The following is a 16,550-nucleotide window of genomic DNA, read 5'->3' as shown; positions in this document are numbered from 1 at the left end:
TGGTCAGGCAGCATGTCCAGCGAAAGGTCTACGGTGTCGGACATGTGGAAAATTCAACCACTACGCCCGCTGCTGTCTCTCCGACCCTGGCATGAAGGTGGAACGCCGTCAACATGGACAGAAAATGACACCGACACAGAGCGCACAAGAGGTGTCGTGGCCTAACAGACGCAGGCAAATTCAAACTATTGTTGCTGACGGTGCTGACGCCACTCCCATCAGTCATCTAGCGGCTGACGACTCGAGCACAGATGATGAATACGTCTTTGTCACAAAAGCTGCGGAGGGGAGGAAACCACCAGTGAGGTCAGTCATGATAGCTGGTGGATGCATTGATGTTCTTGTTGATTCGGGAGCCTCAGCTAATCTCCTGGATGGAAGGGCCTACAGCGCGTTGAAGACACTACTCAACCTAGAGCAGTCAAGCAAAAGGATATACCCTTATGGTACGAAAATTCCCCTTTCCCTTCATGGTAAGGTTACCACAACAGTCTCTGCCAATGGGAGAACAGCTCAGGCAGCATTCTACGTTGTTGATGGAGACCACGGCTCACTGCTGGGCCATGACACTGCAACTAAACTAGGTCTCATACATGTGGTGCTCTCCAATCAAACCGTGCCACAGGACATGTCTAAAGCAGATCAGCTGCTCCTGCAATATCCAAGTCTCACCTCGGGCGTGGGGAAACTGAAAAATTTCCAAGTCAAATTGCACATAGACCGGAGTGTGCAACCAGTTGTTCAGCCCCACCGTCGTATTCCCTTTCACATGAGGAAGAAAGTAGAGGAGGAATTACAAAGCTTGGAGGACCAAGGCATAATCGAAAAAGTAGAAGGCCCAACACCGTGGGTGTCACCCATTGTGGCGTCACCGAAACCAAAAAACCCTGAGAGACTACGCCTCTGCATAGACATGCGCCTGCCTAATAAAGCTGTCCAAAGGGAGAGACACATATCACCTACGGTAGATGACATCGTGCATGATCTCAACGGCGCCACCATGTTCTTGAAGCTGGACCTCAATGCAGGATATCACCAACTTGAACTAGCACCTGAGTCCAGATACATCACTACATTCTCAACGCATGTTGGACTGAGACGGTACACACGCCTCATTTTTGGAATCTCTTCAGCAGCAGAGGTCTTCCAACACACGATCCAAAATGTACTCCACGGAATACAGAGAGTCAGAAATTTCAGCGATGACATCATCATTTTTGGAACCACTCCTGCAGAGCATGACCGCTCCCTGGAAGAAGTCTTCAAAAGACTCCATGAAAACGATCTCACAATTAATAGAGATAAGTGTGAGTTCCACAAGACGTCTCTGGAATTCTATGGCTACATCTTCTCACAAGACGGTATCTCACCTGACCCGAAGAAAATACAAGCCATCACACACATGCCACTCCCTCAGGATCCGAGTGAGGTCCGCAGCCTACTGGGGATGGCTAACTACAGCGCTCGTTTCATCCCGGACTTCTCCTCAATTACCCAACCGCTGCGCGAGCTCACAAAGAAGGACACAGAGTGGTCATGGAAAACGGAACATACAGAGGCCCTTAATCGACTAAAAGACAGGCTGATCAGCAATCCGGTCATGAGCTACTTTCACCCCGAGAGAAGAACAAAGGTCATTGTGGACGCAAGTCCAGTTGGTCTCGGTGCAATCCTGGCACAGACTGACAGGGTGGACAACAAAACATACATCGTAGCCTATGCAAGTAGGGCTCTGACTCCGGTGGAACAGCGATATTCCCAAACCGAACGAGAGGCGCTGGCTATTGTTTGGAGTTGTGAGCATTTTCATTTGTACCTATATGGAGCTGAATTCGTTATGATCACAGACCACAAACCGCTGGAGCTCATCTTCAACAACCCAAAGTCCAAGCCTCCCGCTCGGATAGAAAGGTGGGCCCTCAGACTGCAACCTTACAAGTTCGAAGTTGTTCACAAACCTGGAAAATCAAACCCGGCAGACTACATGTCACGCCATCCACAAACGCTTCACACGCCCAGTATCACAGATGACGTGGACACTGAAATGCATGTCTCTTTCATTGCTACACATGCGGTACCCAAAGCGATGACACTCGAAGAAGTGAAACGAGAGACTCGAGGTGATCCACTGTTACAACATGTTGTAAGAATTATTCACTCAGGTAACTGGGACGGCCTACGTGACAATGCCACACAATTTGATCAGTCAACTCTGAGAACATTTTACAACATTAGGGAAGAACTTACGACTGTGGATGGAGGCAGCCTCGTTCTTAAGGGCACCAGACTCGTCATGCCTGTGACCCTGCAATCCAGAGCACTCGCACTTGCTCATGAGGGACATCAAGGCATTGTCAAAACTAAGCAGCTACTCCGAGAGAAAGTCTGGTTTCCGAAGATAGACAAACAAACCGAGGAACTGATATCCCGCTGCCTTCCTTGTCAATCATCCACACCCAAGACTGAGCATCAACCACTGCAAATGTCTGAACTCCCACAGGGACCTTGGGAGGATGTTGCGGTGGACTTCTGTGGCCCCTTTCCTTCAGGTGACTACCTGTTAGTCCTCATAGATGAGTATTCAAGATTTCCCTTTGTGGAGATTATGCCATCCACATCGGCATGCAAACTCATCCCTGTCTTGGACAAAATCTTTTCGACAGTGGGAATTCCAAAAGTGGTGAAAAGCGATAATGGACCCCCATTCTCAAGCAAGGACTTTTCAGACTTTGCAAGATACCTTGGGTTCCACCACAGAAAGATAACCCCCTACTGGCCACAGGCCAACGCTGCAGTTGAAAGGTTCAACAGGACTCTGACCAAGGCGATCCACACGGCTACGCTGGAAGGCAAGCCGTGGAAACAAGAGCTATACAAGTTCCTCAGGAACTACAATGCGACACCTCATCATACCACCAACCGGCCTCCGGCTGAGGTGTTCTATGGTCGCCCCATAAATATAAAACTACCATCCATCTCTCATCCCCCCAGTGATGATGATCTCCGTCGGACAGATGGGTTGAAGAAGGACAAAATGAAGAAGTATGCGGACGAAAGGAGGAACGCATCGCACTCCGTACTCAAGGAGGGTGATGTTGTCCTAATACAACAGAGGAAAACAGGAAAACTTGTGACACCCTTCAACCCAAACCCCTACAAAGTCATCACAGTGAAAGGAACAATGGTCACTGCACAGAGACATGAACACAAACTCACAAGACATAGATCACACTTACAACAGGAGACGGTGATAACTGTGATGACGACAGTGTTAATGGACAAGCAGGTGATCCTGAACACGTTAATCTTGAAACCAGGAGGCGACGCCCTGTGAGGGTAAACAGACGACCTCCTCAAAGACTCATCACTGAGATATAGCAAACGAGACACTGACAAATTCTCGCCACCGTTATGTTTGTTATTGACACAAGAGTAATGTGTGTTCAGTACTGCTCAGAGATGTTAAGCTTAGTTATTTGTTAAAATGTTTGTATATCTGATTTTGAATTAATAACACAGTACGGAATCACAGTTTTATATGACTGTATTTTGGAAGCCACTTTATTTCCATTATTGTACATTCTGTCAGGGTAAGTAAAGCTGAAACTAAGGAAGGACATTTCATTTAAAAGAAAAGGAGAGATGTAGTGTTGTGATGATTAGACGCTACCCCTTTAAGAGACTGAGGAAGTGAGAGGGTGTTAAACAGTGAGAGTGGGAGTTGTAGTTGGACAGGAGAAGCGAGGAGTCAATGTTATACTACCTGTAACTGCGAATGAAAGTTATTAAAGCTTCAACTTAAAGGATCTAAACTGAGAGGACATCCAGTTTCTACAAATATCTGAACATTTAAATATGTAAACTAAAGTGCAATTACATTTGTAAATGAATGGCTTCTGGTTTTTGAAATGTAAATAAACCAATCTATTGTGATAAAATAACAAGATTGCAATAATTGCATTAACCATCAAAGTGAAGTCTAACTGTAGTCTTGAAACAAATCTGAATAAAGAAAAACATTGCAATAAAATAATGCAAACTGGTTTAAACTTGAGAGTAGCTGAGATCTGTCTTGTCAGAACATTACTCCTCACAAACATCCTCTGCCTCGCTGTGCTCAGTGTCACTTTCCACGTACGCACACACCCTCCTGTCGAACTCTTGAAAGCGGCCGCTCTGAGGACCACGGGAAGCTTTTCTCTGATTGTGAGCATTTTTTAGGCGATCTTTTTGAGTTCTCTATCTCCGTACATTACACTCTGTGACACCATATTTCACAGCCGCTTTGCAATTGTTTGAAGTCTGCCTCATATAAATGACACCATCATCTTGAAGTTTGCATCATAACTTCTCCTCAGCTGCCGGTTAACCTGGCCGATCTTTGACCCACTTTTCTCCAGATTGTCACTACGTTTCTCCATTTTCTGTTATCTCTTCTCTTATTTTCTTCTCTTTTCTTTCTTACCGCTATTTTTTATTTTTCTTCTTCGTGCTACCGCTATTTTTATTTTTATTCTTCGTGACAGGAGTTCGCTTTGGCCTGGGGAGTTAAGTTCAGCATTCGCTTTAAAGATATCTGGCGCCATCTCGGGTTGTGAATGGGTATAATGTCTAGACCCCGAATGTTAGACGACCCCCACTTTTTTCACTTATTTCAATGCAAAAAACACCGTCGTATATTCGGGCCAATGCGGTATATATTTAGATTTTTTTTTTTTTTTTAATCTCACGTCCACTAAACATAAAATGTCTTAATCGTTAACATACACAATTGTTTTGCTTCGGAGGTCGAACCTCGCGAGGTGAGCCAAAAGGACCCGAGAAAACCCGAACGCGCGGCCCGGTTGCCCACTGACTCCGTTCGTTATTGTATTTTCCTTACTTTGAGGATTGTATTAACACCTAATCATGCCTCCAAAGAAAGCAAGTGGGAGCAGTAAAGCCATCCTAAAACACAAAGACGCTCTAAAAGCAATGCGACAGTGAGCGCCCGGCGCGCTGCGGTTGCGCGATTGGACCAAATTAAGCTCCCTGCGCACTGCGGTCCACTTAAATTTTGGAAAGTACATCAGGACTTTAAAAATATTTTCTAAATTTCAGCGACGGCTCTGTCACAATAATGCGACCAGCGCGGTGCAGTAGCGCGGTCAGCGGCGCGCTACGGTTGCGCGTTCGGCGGTGCGCTGCAGTTGCGCGATCGGACAAAAATTAAAAAATGCTTAAAAAAGGCGGTTTTTTTAGCCTTGGAACGGATTAAAAAAAAAATGCCATTATTTGTAATGGGAATAATAGATTCGGAATTCAAGTGATTCACTTGTCGAACCGCCTTCTGGAACGGATTGTGGTCAAAAACCGAGATTTGACTGAATATAGTATATATATATATTTTAATCTCACGTCCACTAAACATAAAATGTCTCTTAATCGTTAACATACACAATTGTTTAGAGTTGAAACAGAGCATATAAAATAACCTTGGGCAATGAGCCACATGCATTTCAGCTGTAGACACGTCTGCGACCCTCGTCCGCAAACAAATGAACTTTGTATCATGGACAGACAGATGATTGTGAAATTGAAAACCCAAAAATCTGAGAGAGAAAAAAAAATAGTGTGTTGAAAGTAGTATCTGTCATATCCTGCATCTGCAAAACGACAGCTGTTTTAAAGCTCCTAAAAGCCAAATTGTAGCTACAAAAAGTTGTTCTGATCTCTTTTCCCAAAACTGACAGAACTCGCTTGTTATCAACCAGGAAATTTGTCTGTCTTACTAGACTGGGGGGGCCAAAACAAATGGTAGCAGCTGCTCAGCGCACACGTATCGCATCATTCTTTAAGCCCATGCGCATTTCCCGTCCTTGTAAGCGCATATGAAAAAGTGCTGCAGAAAGATGGCGGCACATGGTTGGAATTAGCACCGGGCATTTTCTCGTCTTACTGTCTGTTTTTGTTAGCTTGGAGCAAATGAGCCAGGGAAATGTTAAACTGGGGCCACAAAAGGAATGATCTTTTACTATCTGGGATCATCTGAAAAAACAGCAAAAATCTGGCATGCAACAGTTTTGACCTCCGTCACCATATGATTCGATGTGTTTAGCTTTTCATGAGTAATGGAAATACTGTGGAAGTTAATTGCCCCAAAACCTGGATAGATCTAACCATCAGCAAATTGTGATCAGCCACATGCGCAGACATTCTGGGGTGAGTTAATTTTTATTTTATTTTTATTAATATTTTGTCAACAAATTGGTACTTTTCTCATTTGAGGCTTAAAGGACTGGTGCCGGAGTGCCATAATGGTCTATCTGTGAACGTTTCCCGATTGTGATCCCTCCACTTTATATCCTCATATTTGAGCTGTTTTAAAAAGTGATTGTGTGTGCATGGGGCATCTGTGGCATGACAAAATGTAGCTTTCTTCAATGTGGTGTTTCAGTTGGCCTTCTCTGATGCTTTGGTCTTTTGTTCTATGTGACTTTCCCCTTGTAACCCCTCCAGCAAGCCAAGATGACGCAATCTCTTTTCTTACTGATTCCAGAAGCAACAAGGCAAACACAAGCATGTTTAATGACAGGTGCATGTGTATTTCTCAGAGATGGGACCAAGTCACACATGTGCAAGTCTCAAGTGAGTCTCAAGTCTTAACCTTCAAGTCTCAAGTAAGTCCCAAGTCATTTTTTTCTTGGGCAAGTCAAGTCAAGTCCTTAAATAGGTCAAGTCAAGTCCAAGTCAAGTCCAAGTCAAGTCCTTAAATAGGTCAAGTCAAGTCCAAGTCAAGTCACATTATTATTGCAATTTTACCCGCAGAATCTGATCTTAGTAACGTGAAAAGACAAGATATAAGTAACTTTAAGTAACCATCATTGTCCAATGTGTCTAACCTGTTTAAAAAATATGACAATAATTTGGATTTGCACTGTAATTACTGATATTCAGTAAAATACACCATGGAATCAAACAAAAAAGAAATTACCTCATACAATGATTGACAGCTCAATCTAAACAAATGAACGTCTGCCGACAGTGTCTGACACATTTGAGTTACAAATATGAAAAAATAATCTGAAAAAAATCTGAAAGAAGAAACACATTAAAGAGCATTAGAAACATTTTATGTTTCATCTGTAACATCTGGAGACACCAGAGCTCTATAAACTTCAAACGGAGAAAGTCGTCTGGCTGTCTGAAATATTGCATATCTTGCACTGTGCTGTCTGTCTTTTGCCGTCATAAAGGTAATTACGATAGCCGAAGGTACCGCTCCCGCTGACATGTTTGTGCATGTCTGATATAAAGGGCCGTGATTCTCCAATAAACACGTTAGGTAGGTAGAGAGGGCACGATTGATTGACAGGGTAACGATCCAATCATGACAACGCCATTCTCAGCCTGCGCTCCTACCGTGTTATCGATATTACTTTTTTAAATGTATTATTAATTTTATATTCAAACTGGAAACATAAACTAAATAACACGGAAGTCATTCAAGTCATCGTGTCTCAAGTCAAGTCAAGTCCCGAGTCTTTAACTTCCAAGTCCAAGTCGAGTCTCAAGTTTTTTTATTTTTGTCAAGTCAAGTCACAAGTCATCAAAACAGCGACTCGAGTCGACTCGAGTCCAAGTCACAGTGACTCGAGTCCCCATCTCTGGTACTTTTTTCTTTTAGGACATTGCTCACTATTGCGTACACACTGCCAGCCATTCGCAGCGCAGATTTCGAAACCAGTCAACTCAAATTCCCTCATGCTATCTGTCTGTTCTTATTATGGGATGGACCACGGTTCAGCATCCTCTCTTTCACCTCTGACCCACAGAGTCAAAAGAGCGATTCCAGATGGAGTCAGTTTGTGCTGATGCAGCATCATCACCAAAATTTCTGCGAGTCAGTCTCACTACAAGAGGCTCTGTTCTCTTAAACTCAGTTTTTTAAATTATTTATTCTTACATTGACTTGTGTGGTCTATGTGGATTTGATATCAAGCATTATTAGTGATGATGAGACTATCAGATAGGTGCTCCTTGTGTTTGCAGTTAGCACGATAGATAGCCGATGGTTAGCTAGCATTTCACGGCAGCAGTTGTGTGCGTGTGTGTGCGTGTGTGCGTGCGTGTGTGTGTATAAATAAATAATTGAGCACTTATTTCCCAGGGCCAAGTGCTACACGCATTAACGTTGATCTCTAAAACACGGTGCAAAGTTTGGATAGACACCAAAGTGTATAGACACAACTCCAGTGGACATAAATATCTCAACTTGGCATTCAGACGCATCCAAGTTGCATCTATGTGACAATCCAAGAGCTAGCATGTTCTGCTTCAGCCGCCGATTAGCTTCACTTCCATTCCAACTATTCACGATGAGTAGATTCTCCAAAGAATTCATATGTGTACAGGTAAATCTGGATGTGATTATCTCAAACAGGCAACTTGAAATATTGTCGTTGTTTCACACCATATATTCAGTATTCGCTAACCTGTGAATTTATGGTTCATAAATCAAAAACATAAGCATGAAATTGAGCAGAAATCCTAAATTCTCACTTAACAGCACTTAAAGCCAATCCAGCTCAGGGTTGTCGCTCCAGTTCTTCACAGCATGTGCGGTGTCAATATGATGTGTCATCAAGAACAGGCTAAGGAAACACATTCCTGCAAGGAAACCATACGTAGAGGGAAAAGCAGTGGGTGGCGTAAAAGTGACGTAAAAGAACAGACGAGCAAGGCCCTCGGAACAACATTCCCTTCTTTTCTGCCTTCGCTCTCCTTACGGGCTTCGTACAATATCAGCCTTTAGTCATTCGAAGCCGTGATGATTTAAAAGCTTTTCATTTGTTTTTGTTTGATCAGCACAAGATGTACTAGCGCTTTACGTTCGCTTCGGAGAAACCGCTTCTACGTCATCCGCGTGGAAGCGCGTGGAAGCGCGTGGAAGCGCGTCTCGCTTCGGTGTTCTTTTTCATTTTCCTGCGTCACATTACTGTTCTAGTTTCGCATCATTGGGACAGCTTTGGGACACTTTTTCCCCCAGAGGGTTGCTTGATGCGGAACAGATGCATCAGAAGCTGATGATTTTTTATTTTTTTTTGGAGTTAAAGATTGTAAAATATTTCACACCAGCCAAAATGAGTTCATGCTCTTACATTTTCCTTATAGTGACATTTGAGGCATCATACGCAGGTCGAGCTTGACAGAAATTCAAACTGCGCTTGTATTTGCACAGTAATGCTCCATTTTGATTATGTGCAATGGGAATAAAATTGTCCATCATAATACATCAACCGCCCCAAAATCCAAATACTGCTCACCCACAAGTGAGGCCAAATAAAGCCAAACAAATTTAATTGCTTGACACACAATCCTTCCTCTTACCTCATTTGACCTGTTGGTTATTCACTTTTGCTTCTCTCAATAAGAGGAGACAAAAATAATATACTTTTCCAGTGCTTTCGGACTTTTATTTTGCTTTTAGTTGGCTTTGGTGAGTTGCTACCTGGAACTGGGCGGCGTAAATGAAGGGGCAGAAAGAAAAATGATGGATGGCTCGACTATTTGTCTTTGTTCACATCTGACCTTAATCCTGTTTCTTTTAAGGACTGGGCAAGTTCAGACCCTCAAGGATGACACACTTTTCTCCCACAGCTCCATTCACGTTATTAAGCGTAAAGATCTCACGGGATTTCTCCTCAGGCGTTCGTATCCACGGAGAAAATATTTAGCTTTGCTGCCGTGCAACATGTTCGGAGAAGTCTGACTCACGAGGGACCCAAACACAACGGGTACAGTTTTGGGCTTTGGGAGTTGTTCCATATCGGTGCAAGTGTTTGTTAGTACAGTGCTGCCATCCAAAAATGGAGCCCTCACACCAAACCTCCAAAAGCATAAAGCTCCCAATGTGGCCTTCTCACCTTCAATACCATGGTAATGCAAGGTGGGAAAACACGGCGAGTTCATTTGACTGACTGCCGCTATAGCCTGAAAAAAAAAGACTTTGATTCCTTATCGACTCACCGATAATACTGCCAAGTTGTCACTTAGTGATAAATCAATGATGACGAATGAATGAGAGCAAATTCATCTTCTCTCCGCCACTTTGCTATGTTGCTTTTCTGTTAAAGTGATGTATGAACTGTCAAATACTGTACATGTCACGTTCCTGCGTCACCTGACTTCCAGCCAAGCCCCAATCAAGGAATTGCCAGCACCTGCTACAGCTCCTTAGGTCCCCTACTTAACCTCTGTGTATTCTGCCAGTGGTTGTCAGTTCGTCTACTTAACCTGCCCGTGACACCACTGCCTTTTTGTCCCCTGAACGATCTCTGTTGCCAACTGCTTCCGTAAACTGACCGACCACGCCTTGATCGCCGCCTGCCCCGACTACTTGCTCATCCTTTGACCACGCTTCTGATCGCCGCCTGCCTCGACTACCTGCCTGCCTCCGACTACGACTACGCGCTGTGCTCTGCTGCTCAGCCACGCCAGCCAGACCGCAAGTCCAGCGTTCCACTTCCCCTTTCCCCCTTTTTCAATAAAAGATCGTGCTGCACTTGGTCGCCCTGTCTCTGTTCCGTGACAGTACATGGATGCCAGTTGTGTGCAACTAACCGCAACATGTAGATGTTTGGCCTCAATTCATTTCCCGCCTCTCTCAAAAAAAAATATTCATGCTTTTGTTTTGTTTTTGACTGCACAATACAATACGTCCCCCCTTGCTCGAGGGCCGTACGGATGACCGGATGGTTCACTCTGAGGAACAAGTGTTTCTTGTTATGCTGACTATTATACTTGGCAATGAGGCGGCACAATCTTGCCTATGTCAAAATCTGCTTCCCAGTGCCTGCTTGGACTACCATATATAGTTTCACCTGTTAGCCTGCTCACATAATCCAGTCACGGTCTCTGTTTTTGAGTTGCGTTGTACCCTGGGAGCCAAATAAAGTGTGTGGGGGGGGGCAAGCATATCGATAAGAACCAATCACAGCCATGAGAAGATGGGGAAAATTGATTAGCACAATGAATTAATCGGACCTTGTGTGACTTGGCCGCGACGTGATTTGTAACGCAACAGGTTGAGTCGGCGCGCTGTTTATGTTAGGGCCAGGTTAAATATTTGAGGAGCAGATGTGGGGATGAATGGTGGCACAGGATTTCATCACAAAGCTGTGAGGGGCGAGCCGGCGGGGGGTCATTTTAACAGTAGTGTCAACACGGTGAGCTCCCACCTCTGTCGACTCAGCAAACAGCACATGGCAGACGTTCTGCAAGGGCCCGGTGGGTTTTTCTCAGAAGACCTTTTGACGCTGCCAAAACAGGCTACGGACGAGGCCTCGTATCTACAGTGCGATTACATAATGAAGCTGTAGACACGTACCGTTTCTTTGTTGCCAAGACATTTTAACCCTGAGCTGAAGTATCCAAGCCGTCACTTGGGCCCACTCACTTCTGAGCTTGCGGGGTTGAGTCCAACGTGTACCATCAAGTGGGTTTGGCTGTCAGCTACTGTTGTGTGGGTTTGTGTTTGCCCAGCCTGCCCGTCTGTGGACATCCAACAAAGCTCACACCACTCCTCTAACCATTCGCCACAAACAAACACTTGCTATTCAGTAAGATATTTTTTTTATTCTTCTTCAGCTGTTCCTTGACACGTGATCGTGTTTTATTGCATCGAGATTCTCTTTTTAGCCGCTCAACTTGAACCACAGATTACTCTACCCTCAGAAATTCACTTTCAAGTCATGCAATTTCTTCAGGTGTTCCCCAAGGCTCTATCCTCTGCACCCAATTTGTTCATTATTTTTCCTTTCTGCCTTATTTCCATAAATGCAACATCCAATTCCACTGCAATTCCAGCTTGCTAGATGTGGCTGACTTTCACTTTTATCTGGAGCAGAGTTTCAAAAGCCTTTTCATCTTCGTACTTTATTTCCTTCTCTACATTTAAAAATCCACTGTTTGTTACCATAGCATCAGCAGATTGTGACTGTCTATGATTAATAGTTTAGAATACTAGCCTGTCTTTTGTCAACTTGGTCTCCAAGTTGTATGTTGAGGTCAAGTTTTGCCCTTGACCTTCTACTTTACGGTACGTCCATTGTCCCACCCATTCAACTCCCTCCTGTGTTTGGTCTGCCGGGTGGTTGAGTGCAAGCTATGTTAACCAAATACACACACACACAGATTCCTGGCACACAAACTCAACACGAATATATTCGATAAAATTCATCCAAAGTAAAAGTAAGTTTCACAGTGTTACGCATCAGATGATTATTAAGGATATAAACGTAAAAGTATTCTAGATCTAGATTTATGACTGATGATGACCTGAAGGCATGAGAGGTCACCGACATAAAACCTGAAAATCGGTTTGAGACTAATTTAAAACACACAATAATTCAGGTTCTTCTGCAACATAACTTATCCAAAATGGCTTTTTGGGTCCCGAGGAGAACAAACAAGGTCCTTTCTGTCACGTCTCGTCCCCAGCCGTTCCACTACGTGTCTGTTGTCATGGTTTCTGTCTGTGTGCTCGCTCCTCCCCTCCTGTGTGCCCATGATTAGTTTGATTATTCTCACCTGCCTCTTGTTACCTGTCGTGTATATAAGTCCTGTCTGCCTCTCACGCCCCGTCGGATCATTGTTGTTGTCTTAATGTCTTTTTGGTTCCTGTTGTCTTAATGTCTTCACGTCCTTTGTTTCGCGTCCCTGTCGGTTTGTTGTTTAGTTAAGTCATGACAGTTTGCCGAGTCTACTAGGTTGTTTTGCTGGTCCAAGCTGCATTTGGTCGCCCTGCTCCATCCGTTCCATGACACTTTCCAATTTTCTTTGACAAAGATTGATGGTTTAAGAGCTGTGTTTCTTGCAAGAAACTAAGAGCAGGCAGGTTTTAAGACAAACTGTACCCACACCTGCTACAGCTCCCCTTGCACATTCAAATAAGCTTTTCTGTTTATTTACTCAACATTGGTATTTACTCAAGCTGTTGTCTCATTCTTTACCCACAGATTTACCCCAGGCCAAGTTTTCCAGCTCTTCATAAATTTGGGTGAGCATGTATAAACATTCAGATGGCACTTTGCTTGAGGCTGTTTTTTATGTACAGTATTCCATTATTTATGACATTAACATTCACAAACCTACTCAGGTTTTTATTTCCTATGTATTGCAAAGAAAATTCTGTAAGTCGTCATCTGTGGTGTATTTATTTTAAAATGATATTTTCCATGCGCAAATTATTTAGGTCGTCAACATTTTTTTTCTTCTAAAACTTCAACGTCAAAGCTAGATGAGAAAACACTGCTCCCTTGTGGAGTCACATATACATGCATATCATTTGTTGCTCTTGCAAAGGCAGCCTGTGCGTCTCAATTTCTTCCTCCATAGATATTTTCGCTGATTCTGATTGACAGTAAGAGAGAAAATAATAATAAGTGATTTTACTTTTTAATCCAAGTTGTGCTGGGATTAAATTTACAACATGGTTAAAATTCATTTAGAGTACAACTTGTTAACGGAACAGTTTTAAATATTATTTCACAGATAAATACGATTTGACTTTGAACTATGCAAGATTTGTGACATCCCTTAAATTCAGCTCCAGCTTCCCCAACTGGGCAGAGTCAACCGCCTCCTCATGTAAAGAAAGGCCAGGTATGTGGCGCCGCCCAAAAGGCCGATCAACAGTGTAGTGCCGGCAATAACCGGCGCGTTCTTGCGGGCCACGCGAAAGGCCACCGGAAGCACGGCCGAGATCAGGATGTTGTTGACGTGGCCCAGGACTCTCCTGAAGGCCGGCCGCTCCAGCACCCGCTCGTAGTAGGCCTCCAAGTTGGCGCGACTGCCGTTGCCCCAGTAGCGGCGGGACAGGCCTAGAAACCTGAGGCGGTGCAGGGTGACGGCCAGCGAGACGTCGGCCATGCTGAAGAACTGGCCGCACAGCCACGACGGTTGACTGTTTTCCTCTGCGAACCAAAATTCACCTTTACAATAACTCCCCTGAAGGTTGTATCCCACTTATGTTCTACCTGGTGTTTCTTCCTGCCTCCTCTGCAGCTCCGTCTCAACTTGATCCATCACGTTCTCCAGTTCATCCAGAAGCTTCTTCAGGTACTTCATGTTGTCGTGGTCAAACAACTTGGACTGCACACACCAAGTCAGTCATATTGAAAAGATCTTGACTTTTTCGACTCACCTTCAAGCGCCTCTGTTTCGCTATGTAAGCATCTTTCAGCTCCGGGTTCTCCTCTGCCAGTTTCTTCAGCTCGGACTCTGTGTTCAGGATTTGCGCTGTAAAAAAAAAAAAAAAGTAGTTCCAACTTTGTATTGAATCCTTTTTAAAAGCATATCAGGCATCTTACTTCGGATGCTTGTTGCAGCATAAGCCGGTATGTGGGAGTCGACGGTGATCTCAGGGTGGAGGATGCAGCCATGCGTGTAGGCGTCCATCTGGAGCGAGTCCAGCAGCTCTCTGTAGTGCTGCACTCTGTGGTAGTATGTGCTTCCCTCTTCTGGTATCAGCCTGGGAGTGACCTCTGCAGGTGAAGAGTTGAAAATGCTATTTAAAGCCACTCGAGGATTTATTTGATGTTCTTTATAGCCGGCCTAAGGTCCATGTTCAAGTACATGCTTTAAAATTAATTTAATTGAGTGGCAGTAAGGGGAAGGAGTGTGCTAGTACATGACAGATAACATAAGCAAAGCAGTATGTTGGATGGTTCCATGCTGACCACATTTATTTCCTTCACTTAAGTCTTCAGGATGATGCTATCCTGTGTCGGTACATGCCAAAAGGAAATGGTTGAGAAATTAACAAATGTAACTCAAAATGAAAGGGGACATCCATCCATTTTCTGTACCGCTTTATCCCCACGGGGGTCGCGGGCTTGCCGGAGCCTATCCCAGCTGTCATCGGGCAGTAGGCGGGGGACACCCTGAACTGGTTGCCAGCCAATCGCAGGGCACACAGACGAACAACCATCCGCACACGCACTCACACCTAGGGGCAATTTGGAGCGCTCAATCGGCCTACCAAGCATGTTTTTGGGGATGTGGGAGGAAACCGGAGTGCCCGGAGAAAACCCACGCAGACACGGGGAGAACATGCAAACTCCACACAGGGGACATATTATGGATTTTTTAAAAAGTATTATTATTGTTTTGTTGCTTTCAGCTAGGCAAACCTTACTATAATAAATTGATCAATTGAGGTATTTTGCAAAGATGCATAATATGTCTCCTTTAACAAACATGAAATCAACAGAAATGATGAAAAAGGGAAAAAAGGCAACCCTGCAGTTAATTTTAAGAATCTGCCTGTGATCTTACCATCAGTAAAATTGTGCTCGAGGTAGTCCATGATTTGTGTGGGGTCGCAGATGACGTTGTCCCCGTGAACCAGAACGGGCACCTCGCCAGTCGGATTGAGACGCATGAACCAAGGCTCATTGTGCTCGCTGAGTGGTAAGCTAACGTCATACTCTTCACAACGCAAACCTTTCTCTGCGATGGCCAGACGCAACTAGGGGGGGAGACATTTTCATCTCTTTAAGACATCTAATGAAATTTGCAGTGCCCAAAGTTTCTTGCACACAAATCTGTTATGGACTCGAACAGGGCTTTGGAAAAAATGAAAAGCCTATTTTGAGAAATGAACGCGTCGTTCAAACACAAAATAAAAAGTCCTCAGACCTTTAAACATGGAGAAAAAATAGAAAGTCATCAGAAAACTTCCTTACGGTCGTACACATACCTGAAAAAAGTACAATAACAAAGTACTGTGTATCGTTACTCACACCGCTCAAAATTGTAAACATAGTCGTTTACAATTATTAATATTTTTGTCCCTATTAACACAAAAAGGCAATAATGCTACCAACAACGCTGCTGCAACGTTACGATCAAACACATTCAGTAGCAAAACACGAGTGCAAGCGCGGTGTCAGTGAGTAAAACCCCACAGGGGCGTGTACCCCAATCGGGATCTGTCCGCGGGCGCCTGGTGCTGAAAAGGGACGGCTTACCTTCTGTGAATTGAATGACTGCGTCCAGTGGTAAAGGGTTAACTTGTTTGCTTTGGCGACAGCGTCGCCTGAATTTCTCTCCACAAGAGCCGCGTTGTCATCTTGGCGTCGCGAGCTGTTTTTATCCTCCATTTTTACGCTTTGGGGGGCACGGGGGACGAGTGAGGAGAAGCAGGCGACAATGCGCAGCTTGACTCAAGACACCTTCTGCTGGCAGGGAGTCTTACTACACAAATCTGAAGGGTTTTTTACGGCAACAATTATTTTAATTTTACTTGAATGGTTACATTATATAAATACATGCTAGAATACTATAGTGACATTCAGTGATTACACGGCTAAATTCAATTTGTACTTGTGCAGTACAGAAAAACGTGTATAATAAATTGGGTTTTAGTGCCTATTCGAGTCAATATATAACATGAGTAGTATATGGGCAGCACAATTGAAAAAACGTTAGTCACATGCAAATCAATCTACTGGTACCCTGAATTGTCCCACTAGTGAGGACAAAGCGTGCAGAACTGTACTTGTTGG

At 44.1% G+C, this 16,550-nt stretch overlaps 2 protein-coding genes across 4 annotated transcripts; one reads left to right on the top strand and one right to left on the bottom strand.

The window, feature by feature from the left end:
* The first annotated feature begins 412 nt into the window (after positions 1-412).
* LOC119139584 (uncharacterized protein K02A2.6-like) lies at positions 413-3,334 on the top strand. The gene is made up of 2 exons (XM_037280396.1): positions 413-598; positions 1,928-3,334. Exon 2 carries the CDS (start codon positions 1,985-1,987, stop codon positions 3,332-3,334), a length of 1,350 nt encoding a protein of 449 aa, XP_037136291.1. The 5' UTR covers positions 413-598; positions 1,928-1,984.
* A 9,895-nt stretch (positions 3,335-13,229) lies between these two features.
* On the bottom strand, positions 13,230-16,189 carry gdap1 (ganglioside induced differentiation associated protein 1). 3 transcript variants are annotated; one of them, XM_037279701.1, is made up of 7 exons: positions 16,014-16,172; positions 15,319-15,511; positions 14,721-14,757; positions 14,352-14,525; positions 14,186-14,280; positions 14,019-14,133; positions 13,230-13,955 (listed from the first exon to the last, which is right to left on the bottom strand). In XM_037279701.1, the coding sequence occupies exons 2-7, from the start codon at positions 15,466-15,468 to the stop codon at positions 13,585-13,587; spliced, it is 942 nt and encodes a 313-aa protein (XP_037135596.1). In that variant the 5' UTR covers positions 15,469-15,511; positions 16,014-16,172; the 3' UTR covers positions 13,230-13,584. The 3 variants fall into 3 exon arrangements, with proteins under 3 accessions (XP_037135596.1, XP_037135595.1, XP_037135597.1); XM_037279700.1 differs by lacking the exon at positions 14,721-14,757 and having other exon boundaries at positions 16,014-16,189; XM_037279702.1 differs by lacking the exon at positions 15,319-15,511 and having other exon boundaries at positions 16,014-16,189.
* Positions 16,190-16,550: the final 361 nt, after the last annotated feature.

Source organism: Syngnathus acus, chromosome 20, assembly GCF_901709675.1.
Source record: "Syngnathus acus chromosome 20, fSynAcu1.2, whole genome shotgun sequence".
NCBI classification, from domain to species: Eukaryota; Metazoa; Chordata; class Actinopteri; order Syngnathiformes; family Syngnathidae; genus Syngnathus; species Syngnathus acus.
Note: the sequence above shows the minus strand (reverse complement) of the source record. Positions and strands in the feature narration are given on the sequence as shown.

Bases quoted from the DNA above. Each gene is read 5' to 3' on its own strand.
- LOC119139584 (XM_037280396.1), top strand. From the start codon at position 1,985: ATGTCACGCCATCCACAAACGCTTCACACGCCCAGTATCACAGATGAC.
- gdap1 (XM_037279700.1), bottom strand. From the start codon at position 16,145: ATGGAGGATAAAAACAGCTCGCGACGCCAAGATGACAACGCGGCTCTT. The intron at 14,281-14,351 runs GTAAGATGCCTG...TTTTTTTTACAG, and splicing joins TGCTGCAACAAGCATCCGAA to CGCAAATCCTGAACACAGAG. The intron at 14,134-14,185 runs GTGAGTCGAAAA...TGGTGTGTGCAG, and splicing joins CGAAACAGAGGCGCTTGAAG to TCCAAGTTGTTTGACCACGA.